The following is a 13305-nucleotide window of genomic DNA, read 5'->3' on the forward strand; positions in this document are numbered from 1 at the left end:
AATTGAATAATTAAATTATTTTGCCTAATGAGAATATTACTACTAACTACTTGTGTTGAAAAATCTGTTAAACATACTGATTCTTTATCTAACTTACTAATTTCTTTCAAAGCTTGGATATATTTTCTGCTAGTTCTAGAATCGGTTATTAAACTAATAATCTATCTATTTTCTTATGCAACTTATTTACTTGTTCACTCAAATCTTTTTACACTAATTGAATTTTTTGAACTTCTAATTTTAACTGCTCAACTATTTCTAATGATCTAAGTTCTACTTACTTAGGCTTACTATCTATAAGGTCAATGAGTTCTTTTATCTCTCTTTTGCTAGGAAACCTTTGAATATTTTTATTATTATCTTCTAACTGAGATGTAATATAATCTAAATTTTGTCTAATTGTTTTTATGGAATTTTTCTGAAAATGCTCTAATAACTGGTTTAACAAATGATTATGCTTATTATTTTCTAATTTTATATTTTCTGTTTGACTAAAAATAAGATCTATTATACTATTGGCTTGTGAATTTTCTTCACTACGCAAAATATGATTATGCTTTCTCAATGGAAAATAACAAACTAAACTATTTTGGTCTAATATTATTTTTCTTTTTTGTGGTTCACTAAGTTCTAAATTAAGATAATCTATCATATACTACAGTCTACATTTCTCTAAAGTTACAGCTAACTAGTTTCTTAGAAACTCTCTTTCTTCGCTCAAGGTCTCTAAAACTTGATCTGTTGCTCTTTTTGCTTCTAAAACTTTATGTTGCACTTCTGTGTTATTATATTTACAAATAAATTAAGGATATTCAAGATAACCAAGATAAAACTTCTACTTCTTCAAAGTCTTGCTAATTTTTTTGGATATAGATGCTAATCTTTTCTTTATGCTAGTTATAGTTGGGTGTTTGGGACAATAAATACCTGGTGGTTATAGTTGACAAGGTCTACAAGGACAATAATATCTGTTGTTCATACAAAATAAACGAGTGTGATATCAGTTGTGATAATGACTTCCGTCCTCAAGGTACTTTACTATTATAATTATACTATTAAAATGCTAAACTTGTCTCTGATACCAAATTCATTAAGCAGGCTCGGTTAAATAGTTGGATGGTCATTACAACAATTAGATATAAAACCTTGCACATGGAACTCGACATGTTTCAACATGACGGTCACTCACAATGCAGGTATAAGGCATTAATAACTGAATTCAGAGGTACGAAGAACTCAGAGGTACTCTAGTTAATGTCCAGTTATTTGTATAACAAGCATTCAACTATAACAAAGTGCTTGAACAAAGTATGATCGTTAGTTTAGTAGGTTAATAATATAACTACAATAGTGTTTTCCTGTTTTTGACTAGAAGTCTATTTAAACAAACACACTAAAGAAAGATAAAACTTGGAGATTGCTTGAATCTGTACACTTGAACTTTTATTGATGTATAAAATGTTTGCAAAGAAGTGTTTACAAAGGATGCTAAGAAGGTTTCAGATGCTTAAGTGTATGAGGATTGAAGTATGGTGTGTATCTGGTATGTGTTTACAATGAATGGAACTCCTCTTATATATATTGAATGAGAATACTATGGTATTAAAATTCTTTACAAATGAATGTTGCAGACGTATCCTTGGTACTTGTCATTTGTCACTTTACTTCTACCGTTACTGAAATTGTCAGCATTATTTCTGAAACATAGTCTAACTTATTTGTCTTCTTTTGCCTTGTTTTTATGAATATATGTAAACTTGCTTGTCTCCTTTTGCATGTCAACTTGTTGCATGGCTTGTCTCATGGAGCCCATAACTTTGTCATTTTTTTTTTTTTGTATTTGCTTTGATGAAGAGCATGTGACTTCTGATAGATGTTGGAGATTGAGATACTTTTGCCTTTTTTTGTTAGAAAGTTTTCTAGGATGTTTCCATTAGTTTTCCCTTTTGCTAAAGGTAAGCAATTTATCCTAATTTAGAATTCAAAAGTTCTTTACAAAAGCAATTTATCTTCTCAAACACAAAGGAAATTGGCAAGTTATACGGTATAAAAAATTCTGAAAAAATCCGAACAAGAAATATAGGTCTGAGTATTAAGGATTGTTTTTGGTTGTGAAAAAGTTTGATTGAAAGAGTTCCGTCAAAAAGAGGTGAAACACTGCTCAATACCCGGTATGTCTATCTGTACGTGATTTTGGGGATTTTGTGAGAGACTAGGAATTATGCGAGCATTTGGTTTTAATTTATGAGATTTCTAATTTCGCATTACGCCTAAAGTTTTGTGCTTGGTTTTCAACGTCTGGTTCTGTATCATAATTGAGTTTATTAATACATGTATTTTCAGAACTCAAATTTTATTATATTTCTTATACAAAAAATTTAATTCCAATCTACAGCAAGAAGAAATGCAAAGATGACTAAAGTTCTCTGTGACAATACAGAACAAATGAGAAGTTTTTTTATGAGCCCAAGAACAAAGAAGTAACATGAAAAATAAAACAGTGTGGGCAATTTTTGAATCCATATATATTTAGGACTTGAAAGTCCGTCCTTTTAGTCGTTCAAATCTACTTTTTTGGTTATACATAGAACTTTTAACATAGAATTAGTAAAATACAAGTGCAAGCGACTAAACAATGTGGGAGACTTTTGGAAATGTATATAATGTAACTTAGGAATGTTCCCCTTGGATTGCAAATATGCTTTTGATGTAAAGTAAATAGAATGTAATGTAACTTAAAAAACTATTTTACCCTATTTGTTTAGTTGTTCTATTAATTTATAAAATGTTTTGTAATGAATGTATTGCTTTGTGTATAGTAATATACGTGTTTGTCAATGCAGATAAGCTGTTTCTAGCTTCTAAATATCAATTATAATTAGGTGCCGTCATTCAACTTTGTCTCTTTTTTTGAGATATGATTCATATGTAAAATGTAAAATAATTGTGACCAGCAATTTTACATTTGAACACAATCATAACCAATACACATATAAAGTTTAATTACCAAGAACTACAAATATAAAAAAATATCAGATGATAATTCAAATGAATATAATAAACTCATTGACTCCATAAGTGAGTTATTCAACATTATAGATGAATAATAAATATCATGTGGATTCAGTTGCTTTAATTTATTTTTGAATAATTTAAAAATAAATGTTAAATTTCGGTTACAGTTTCAAACCCACAGCGGAGCGAGGGCTTATTTGCTAGTTTAATACTATCAGTCTGCACAATTGGCCAATTTGGCCTTGACCTTTCCAATTTCAGTTAGAATTTTTAATTCGGCTTTCTTTGCAATATTGTGAACAAACGATATTATCTACACTAAGTGTAAGATCCCACATCGCCTAGGGGAGTAATCCTTATACGTATATTCACATTCCTACCTAGCATGAGGCCTTTTGGGAGCTTATTGGCTTCGAGTTCCATCGGAACTCCGAAGTTAAGCGAGTAGCGCGCGAGAGCACTCCTATGATGGGTGACCCACTGAGAAGTTCTCGTGTGAGTTCCCAGAAACAAAACCGTGAGGGTGTAGTCGGGGCTCAAAGCGGACAATATCGTGCTACGGTGGTGGAGCGAGCCTGGGATGTGGTGGACCCCGGGCCGGGATGTGATTAAGTTTGAACTCACCAACTCGGAAGGTCGACTCGACGAGTTCGACATATCGATTTTCAAGCCATTTATGGCTTAGGTAAGCCTTGAGAAACACTTAGAACCTTCATTTCACTTCTATGGGTTGTTATTGATCCTTTGTTTGTGTTTTGGACGTGTGGTTTTACCCAGAAACTCGAGGGGAATGAGAACCTGCACGTTTTCATTCAAAAACCATGGTTATTGGGTCACTTTCAAACCATTTTTCTGGTCAACCTCGATCACAACTGGACTTCTTCTAGGTACAAACTTGTTTTCTACATTCCTAACTTCATAATGGCTTTTGAATCACTGAGTTTGGTTAAGTATCGAGTTAGAAATCAACTCTAGAAGTTAGGAAGAAAATTTCAGTTTATGGAAAATTTGTAACCGTGGTCATTTGGCCACTTTTAGGCCAAATTTATGATTAACTCGGACCATATTCGAACTTTCTGTGAATTGGGATCGGTAAACCACATTCCTAGCTTTAATTTGGCTTTTGTAGAAGTGAATTAGGTTAAGAATCGAGCTCGTTAGAAGCTCTGGAAGTTGGGCCAAAAATCTGCAAAAACTGCAGATTTTCGCGAGGAAGGCAAGTACAGTGTACTTGCGGGGCACGTGGGTTTTCTGGCAGCCACTTTGGGCGGCGTGTGAGGGCGCGTCCGGCCTCCGGCTGGCGCATGGTTGACACGTGTGTGTTTTTGTCGTCGAGTAGATCGATTTCATATATTTAAACCCTAGGTTTGAGCAAACTATAGGGGTTTTTTTTAGGTTTCCGTTATATGTTTTAATTAATGCTATTTTAGTTATTTCACATATAGGAGAAACTTATCCCGAGGATTTTCGAGGCCAAGCTAGGCTTGGGGGCTACGACTTAGTGACGTACTTGTGAGTGGGCAGTTTGTTTTTATACCTATACATTTTATAGTTTTCATAAATGCGTATTTACTTCATTTTACGCCTATATTGCCTAGTATCATTTTTGTGATATGAATTGTGATGAATGCTGTTATATGGTTGAGATATTACTGTCATGACATTCATACATACTTGTATACATGACATTCATTCATACATACTTGTATACATGCTGTTATATGTTAGTACTTCACGTGTATGTTCACATCCTCACCATTTGCTTGCCTTGGATCCAAGTTAGGTGCCAATCATGTCGGGTAGATTGCATTAAGCAATCCGACTTGTATGTGACTGTGCTTCTACAACAGTCTTCGCGTGATCGTAGTATTAGAGCGCATTGATTACACCCAGTCTTGTCGGGTAGAATTGCCTTAGGCAGTTCCGACTTGTGTGCTAGCTTAGATGATGAACAAACTACTTATAATTGATTATCACATGATTATATTACTTTGGCATTTGATATATCATGACTTGGCATATTTCTGGTTATATTGCTGTTATATTTTATTACATACTTACGTAGTATGTTTTAAGGAAACTATATTTGTTTTACGGCGAAGGGTTAGTATATTCAAAAATAAGGGTTTTCGTATAAACTTTGTTTTGCTGACCCACTCAACTTTGTTTTTCGCCCCTCCAGGTTTAATAGTTGTGCTTACGTTTATACGAGGATTATGGCAAATCTCAGGAGACGGTTACCTTCAGTGGTATAACTCTCATCCTGTTTACTATACTGTCTTATGCTCTGACATCACGTGTGAATAGGGTTCAAACCCGCTCACCTGCACACTCTCTTGATTAGGCACTTTAGGTTTAAATTTACCCATATCTTCAACATCACTACACTTTATGGTTTCGTCACCCTCCAAGTGTCGGCCAGCACAACTCGATTTGGAGTCCAAGTGGACATTCCGGGTCGAGGTGTATCACTAAGGGGAAGGGAATGGGCTAAACATCATAATGGACTAACAATAATGTGGTTCAAATTCGCCTTTGACGAGAATCGAACCTAAGATCTCTTACTTACAAGTGAAGAGTAATATCAGTAAACCGTAGTACTAAGTGGCTCTCTTTGCAATATTAAAATAATATTCCAATCAGAAAATTAAGCCCTACCTATTTCAACTTCTAAGACCATTTTCAATGGAAATGTCAAATTATTAGAGTTAAATTTCAATTAATGGCTGATGTGGTAGTCTGAAGACTTATGTCAAATTTTGTGTTTCTCCAACTGAGTTGAGAAATAATAATTTTTTATTAATGTGGAGCTTTAAATGGTTTTTTTTTTTTAATTTATTAAAAAAATTGTTGAAACAAAATTTTGTTAGTTGAAAGTAGGGCTGGTTCGGTATGGTATAATGAACCGAAACCCATGTCTCGATTCCCAAACCAAAATTTTTGGGAATCCCAATTTCAATATTGATTCCAAACCAAATTTTTGGGAATCCTAAAATTGTTTCGGGATTTCAGGCTATTGGGTTGAAACTTGAGCATAGAAAAAGTTTACAGGAGAAATTAAAGCTGAATGCAATTACTCTTCCATCCTAGGACCTAAAAGAATATAAGAAGGTAAAACTCGTGCCAATTTCCAATCATGAAATACCAAACTTTATTGTACCTGGATGCAAGAAGAAAGATGAAGTGATAATTCCTTCTTCAAATTGTCTCGGACGATTCCATATATCTTTTCTACATATGCCGTAAGTTGCTGCTTAAAGAGCAAAGTCGGATACTTGGCCTCAACCTGACGCACTAAATCAGACCTCAGAAGCACCAACTGAAAGATTGGCAGAAGAAGATCGGAAGCCCTACGAAGCAAGAACATCATATGACATCAGGCACAAGAAGAAATAAATCCGATATGTGAGATGCCTCCCCATTACCACAGGAGACAGAAAAATAAATTGAATAACTTGTTCTAATTCGATCGGTTTAACAAGTTATTCAATTTAGAAAATGAAAATGAAAATCGATTTAGCAAAATGTGCTTGGTGTGCTAGACACAATGTCTCCAACTCTAGTAGAAAAATTAAAGGGGTTCCTCATGTTTCTATAGAAAACACTCCTGATTTTAGTTCATTTAAATGACATTAATATTTGTAGTTTCATAGACTTTCAAATGAACGACAAAATGACTGCAATAGGATAAAAGTTCTCAAAATAGCTGCTGGAAATGAAATTAAAGAACAGAGACCAATATATTGGTGTTGATTCCATATTATTCATATAGACTTTCTTTCCTGTTTCTTATATTTGAGTACAAACCAACTTGTAACTTCCACCCCATTTCCTCTTTATAATTCAGCTGCCAATAGGAATCAAATTGCCAAGATTGATAATTATAGTGTAAAAAGACTCATCCGTCTGATCCATATCAGTTCCAAGTGCTAAATTTCACAAACCCTAATCTAGATTTCACAGCATCAGACATGAGAGCACCAGACAAAGCTAATTGGTCAGCCAAATTATTAATTTTATCCAAAAAGTCAAAAATGCTAAGATCACCGCAACGAAGGTTGAGGAGTTCACCACGTAGTTGAATGACTCGATTATGAGAGGAAGGTGCATACCGTTCCTGCAAGGCTGTCCAAGCTTCGGCAGCACTAACACACTTGACAACAACATGCATGACAGGAGGAGAGAGGAACTGGTGATCCACGAAAGCACCATCTGATCTTGCTGAATACAGGGTTCAAAAAGGGGATTGATGGCATCAGTAAGTTGCCCATCATCATCAATCAAAAATGCAGGGGGATATTTTGACGTGCCGTCGACAAAGGGCATGAGACTTCGACTTCGAAGTAAAGGGACAAACTGGGCGCGCCACAAAAGATAATTGTGACGATCAAGTTTCAAGGGTAGGAAGGCAGAAACATTAGTGAGAGGAGTGGCAACGGAAGAGGCCATGAGGATTGAGAAGGAAAAAAAAATGTCGTGAGACAGTGGAAAGGATGATACCATATAAGTAAATGTGCTCAATGATCTGAGCATATTCCATTTGATGTTTTTATAGAGACTACAAGAAGTATTTGGATGAAGAACAAACTCTTCAAGCCAAGGATAATTCAGAGATAGTACAAAAGATAAATAACCTAATTAAATTCAAAACACTTGCAACAGATAAGGTTTATCTCAGCCTTCCTTTTGACTGATTTGGTTGCGATCTTCAGTGAATGTTGTGGCAGGAACCCTTGAATTTGAACTTGGTTTATCATCACAAACCCAAATCTAAATTTCACAAACCCTAAATTAATTCCAAAATTTACCTGATTTGGGGGAGAATCGGTGCATAATGCACTGGAATCTGGATGAAGAAGTCGAGAAAGATCAGAGAGATGAGCGGTGTCGGTGGCCATGGCTTTGCCTCTATGTCGTGAATGAAGGTTCCTCCACAATGAGGGTCTGAGGGATGAGAAGTCGAGAGAGAGAGGAGGGTGGTCGAGTTGAGGAGGGTGGTGAGGTTGTTTGAGGAGAGGTCGAGTCGAGAAAGGTGGTAAGGTTGTCTGAGGTGAGGTCGAGGAGGGTGGTGAGTGAGGTTGTCTGAAAGGAGCTCGAGTCGAGAGACGGAGAGAGAGTGATTGAGTTCACTTTTACGAGGGTTTGAACTTTGATTTGTATTCAACGGTTGATTAAATCTCAACCAAATCCGACAGCTGTTACAATTCCAAATATATATTTAAAATTAAATAATATAATATTTTTTATTTCGGTTTGGGATTACCAAACAAACGAAAATGTGAGATCGATTCCCGTACAGAAAGTTCGGTATTGGGTACCAAAATTTTTGGGATTTTCGGTTTGGAATATTCAGTATTTTTTTTCCACCCCTAGTTGAAAGGTTAGTGGAATAAGAGACCTACCATTAAATTAATAAAAAAATTGATGTTGTTGTCAAATTTGACTCCTTAAGAGCATCTCCAAATGAGATGTCAAAATTCTAGGTGGCATGCCACTGTGCATATTTGACATCAAAATTCTATCCAACTGAAGTGCTATTTGCTAACTAGATTTGAAGGCTTTGTGTTTTGGAGTCAAATTTGACATCAATATCAAATTTATTTTTAATTCATTTTAATGGTAGATCCCTTATTTCATTAACATTTTAACCAATAAAAAATTTATTGTAATATTTTTTAATAATTACAATCATTGAAATCTCTATTTAAAAAATAAAATAACATTTGACAATTCGGTTAGAGAAGTACAAAATATTACATAAGACTTCAGATTATCCACATCAGCCATCAATTGTAATTTGACTCTCATAATTTGACATTTTCTTTGGAGATGGTTTAACACAAAAGTTTCAAATCTAGTTAGCAAATAACACATCAATTAGAAGAATTTTTTATGTCAAATATGCTTTAACAAGGAAAAGGATCCGGCAATCGTGTCTGTTCATTGTATATCATGCGGTCAGTTTCATTAAGTACTATTTATATTTGAATTTTAAAATTTAAAATTTAAAATGATTTCTAACTGCACGATGTACAATGAATGGACACGATTGCAGAATCCCTATAAAAAAGATCCAACGAGGATCCTTTTCCCTCTAACAATTCTATTTCTCTCTCTAATATTAAAATTAATTGTTTATTTAAAACCAAAAAAAAAAAATCTCATTCAAACTTCCTTATCATATTTGGCCCTTCCAAGTTTCCAACAGATCATCATATTTCAACTTTTTCATTCCCATGACTCTTGTTTCTTTTGGTCTCTCTTTCACCATTTCACGGCGCAATTCAGGATAACAGTCAAGTCAAGCATGAACTCTTGTTGAGTATCCCACACCAGCCAGAGGAAAGAAGAAAGAAGAGTTTAAATGTAATTGCTCCACTCCAACTAATATCGAGACATTTTGTGATAAAACTCTACACCTGATAGGGGTTTGTAATTATGAATTTTTATTTATTTGCATTCTCCTTAAAAACACTGTTTACGAGGGTTTGTAGGGTTTTAGAAACTCAAATGACGATGTACTCATCGTCAAACTGTAGATGATGCAATCACGAGCGTTTGCATATTTTTTTTTAGAAAACTTCATTTTAATCCTTAAAAAAGATGAGTTTTAGATTATAACCATAAGTAAGATTAAAATCCAATTTTAGTCCCTAGCACATTTAATCATATCATTTATTAGTTGTATTTTGATGTTTTATTTTATCCTTTTATTTTTATTTTTATGTATTAATTACATTTAAATTTAATTTTTATTTCATTCATCATAATATATTTTAATGTCTACATTTAGGCAACTAATTTTTTTATAATATATATTCCGATAACAAATTTGTATGTTCTTTATTTAGGTACATTAATACATTTGAATATTTTGGTATATCCATCGGTACAAACATGTAGTTACATTGATTCAATATAATGCATTTCGGTCAATATAATGTATTTCGTTACGTACACTTTGGTACACACATTTGAGTATCGACTTTTAGGTACATTAATTCAATTATTATATTTCGGTAAATACATTTAGGTACATACATTTTGGTATTGATATTTAGGTACATACATTTTCGGTATTAACATTTAGGTACATACATTTCGGTATTGACATTTAGGCACATACATTTAGGTTCATTATAATATATTTCGGTACAATCATGTAGGTACAAATATTTCGGTACAAAAAAGTCAATTTTATATATTTTGGCACAATCATTTCTGAACACTTATGTATTTATATATTTTTGTATCACAATTTTTTTTTAATATTTTCTCATTTACATTCATTTCTAATTAAAAAAAAAACTAAATATGTGCATATTAATAAAATAAAATTTTAATATGGAGAGATTAAATAAAAATACACATTAAATAACAAAAATTGAATGTAAATTTTGATAAAAGTACACTCAAGGGATTAAATTGAATATTTAATCTAACACCAGGTTTTTTTTAAATTTTAATCTTTTGCAAGGATTAATGTTCAAAAACCCCTTTTTTCACATATTACATTTGTAAATTAATTATTATGATTTTTTTTAATGTGATTTGGAATTTTTATGGGAGATTATATACTACTATGGCAATTGTAGTAACTAGTAATGTTTTTCTTTAGTAGTTTAAAATTATCAAATTAATTTTTTTCTTAACAGGTGACAAGATAACGATCATGTTAGTTAACGTGTTGACTCAAAACTCATTATTTTAGTGCCATTTCGGGTCCAATCATAGAGTCATGCAAAAAATTGCAAGGTATACCATAAGCCGCGTGCTACTCATATTTAAGGTCCTCTCCAACCCAAGAGTCCAGAGGGCCGAAAATAGCTCTAAAACCGTCTCCAACCGAGGGCTATGCTAGAGGGCTCGGGAATCTGGGAGGCCCCACGTAATTTCAAAGGGCCAAAGGGCTGGCTATTTTTCTTTTATAGTTTTCCTATTGTTGTCGGTTATAACCGACAGCATTAAAGAATGATTTTTTAATACTATCGGTTATAACCGACAGTAATAGGTATTCATAGGCAAATTTTTTATTTATTTACTATTAGTGTCGGTCATAACCGACACTAATAGTTTGAATTTTTTTTTAATATAACGGCTAGCTAAGTCAGCTAGCCATTGGATTTTTTTTTAATTTAAACATTTCTTTTCTTCTATAAATATGGTGAAGTTCTTTCAATTCTTCACTTCATTTGCAATATTTCCTTCTTCAATATTTTTCAATATTTCCTTCAATATATTTCTCAATATTTCCTTCAATATATCTTCCAATATTTCCTTCATCTATAATATTTGTTTCAATTTTTCAATAATTTCCTTCAATATTTCCTTCATTTTTTTCAAAAAAAATAGCCTCATCTGCAATGAAAGATAGGGCTTGGACCCGAAAAGAAGATGAAGCTCTTTGCAAGGTTTATAGATGGGTCTCAAAAGATAGTGTGAGGGGGATTTCTCAAACAAGTGAAGGTGTTTGGACTCGTGTGTCCAAAAAATACTTAGAGTTCTACGAAGGCACCATTCCACCGAATACCCGAAACCACGAAAGTTGTTCTTCAAGATGGAATAAACATCTTCATCCAAGTTTGAATAAATGGCATCAAGCACTATTAGCAGCCGCAAGTAGACATGAAAGCGGCGCTAATTACTATGACGAAGTTAGTGTTTTCATAGTTTATTTTAAATGTTTAATTATATTACATTTAATTTTTGTAATTATATGTCATTATATTACATTTAATTTCATGAATTAATTTCCTAAAATTTTTGTAATTATATTTTCTAGGTACGCCAAGTGGAGGAATTGTATATGGAAGGCAGCTCAAAACCATTTCAGTTTCATGGTTGTTGGGAAATTTGTAAATGGTGGGTTTTATTTAAAGATCCACCTCAACATAGAGTGGATCCTTTGGGAGCTGCATCCCCATTTGTAGATATGAATGAAGATGGATCTCCTACCATTCAACAAACAAGGGTAGAAAATCCGACTCCGTCCGAAAGTTCTTTACCTAGGGCTATGGGACGAAACAAGGTCCGAAGGTTGAGGAAAAAGGGCAAGGCAAATGTTGATTACGCCGCTCAACATGAAGTGGCGGCCTCATTGCGATTATTGGCTAAGCAAAATGCTCTTGAGGCGGAAGAAAGGAAGTGTAGGCATGAAGAACGGGCCAAGCAAATACAAGAAGAGATGGATGATAAGAATATAGAAAGGAACACTTCGAATTACACTCCAATGAGTAAGGCCTATTTTGATAGGAAAAAAAAAGAAATTATGAGCCGACGGCGGTTGTTTGTGACAGACTATACTTCTACGATGGCGGATAATGAAGATAATAATGATTATGGATATTAAATTTAAGTTGTTGTAGTTTTTAAATTTAATTTGTCATTTTTAAATTTTAGTTGGAGTTTTTAAATATAAGTTGTAGTTTTTAAATTTAAGTTATTGTTGTTTTTAAATTTAAGTTGTGGTTTTTAAATTTAAATAATAAAATATGTTTAGCCATTTGGCCCTCGATTGGAGACGGTTTTTTGTGACAGGGCTAAAACGAGTCATCTAGCCCTCGGTTGGAGACGGAGACAAATATGGCCCTGTACTATTCATTAAAATATTAATACATTGGAGAATCTTGGAGGGCCAGAGGGCTAAAACGAGCCCTCTGGTCAGCCCTCGGTTGGAGATGGCCTAACCATTAAACTTGGTCTAACAATTTTCAAACTCTCTACAATCAATGGATTGCCTTGTTTGTTAGGTATTACTCTTTAACTCACTGTGTCCTGAGCTTAAACTCTCCCGGATGAGGATCCTCTTTATGGGGATCCTAGGGTTCCTCACATAAACTCTCCCGGATGAGGATCCTCTTTATGGGGATCCTAGGGTTCCTCACATCCTAAAAGTTCAGTACATTGTGCGGTCAGTTTTTGTTAGGTACTATTTGTGTTTAATTTTAATTATAAAATTTCAAAATGATTTTTGACCGTATGATGTAAGATGAGCAGTTAGGATATGAGGATCCCTACAATTTGGATGAGGATGGAATCCAAATCCAACTCTCCCTACCTCCTTTGAGTACCTTTTAGTGTAGATTAGTGTAGCATGTATAGGTTTATAATCATTTTTGTTTTGTGCAAAATATCTCCAAATAAAAAATGTCATAGAAAAATGTATACCTATGAAATACCTTTTATATTTATTTATTTTTTTTGAACAAACAATATTATTTATATTAAGAGGGAGGAGATAGGCTTAGCCTCATAATATGTTAGTAATAATATGATTTAAACTCATATTGG

General features: G+C 33.6%; 1 protein-coding gene across 2 annotated transcripts; it reads right to left on the reverse strand.

Annotated features, from left to right (window-relative positions):
• Positions 1–928: 928 nt before the first annotated feature.
• LOC126591866 (uncharacterized) lies at positions 929–8132 on the reverse strand. 2 transcript variants are annotated; one of them, XM_050257570.1, is made up of 4 exons: positions 7824–8132; positions 7128–7236; positions 6176–6365; positions 929–968 (listed from the first exon to the last, which is right to left on the reverse strand). In XM_050257570.1, the coding sequence occupies exons 1-4, from the start codon at positions 7846–7848 to the stop codon at positions 951–953; spliced, it is 342 nt and encodes a 113-aa protein (XP_050113527.1). In that variant the 5' UTR covers positions 7849–8132; the 3' UTR covers positions 929–950. The 2 variants fall into 2 exon arrangements, 1 of the variants encoding a protein (XP_050113527.1); XR_007612536.1 differs by lacking the exons at positions 929–968; positions 7128–7236 and having other exon boundaries at positions 5877–6365.
• Between the last annotated feature and the right edge of the window lie 5173 nt (positions 8133–13305).

This window comes from Malus sylvestris, chromosome 12 (genome assembly GCF_916048215.2).
Source record: "Malus sylvestris chromosome 12, drMalSylv7.2, whole genome shotgun sequence".
NCBI lineage: Eukaryota > Viridiplantae > Streptophyta > Magnoliopsida > Rosales > Rosaceae > Malus > Malus sylvestris.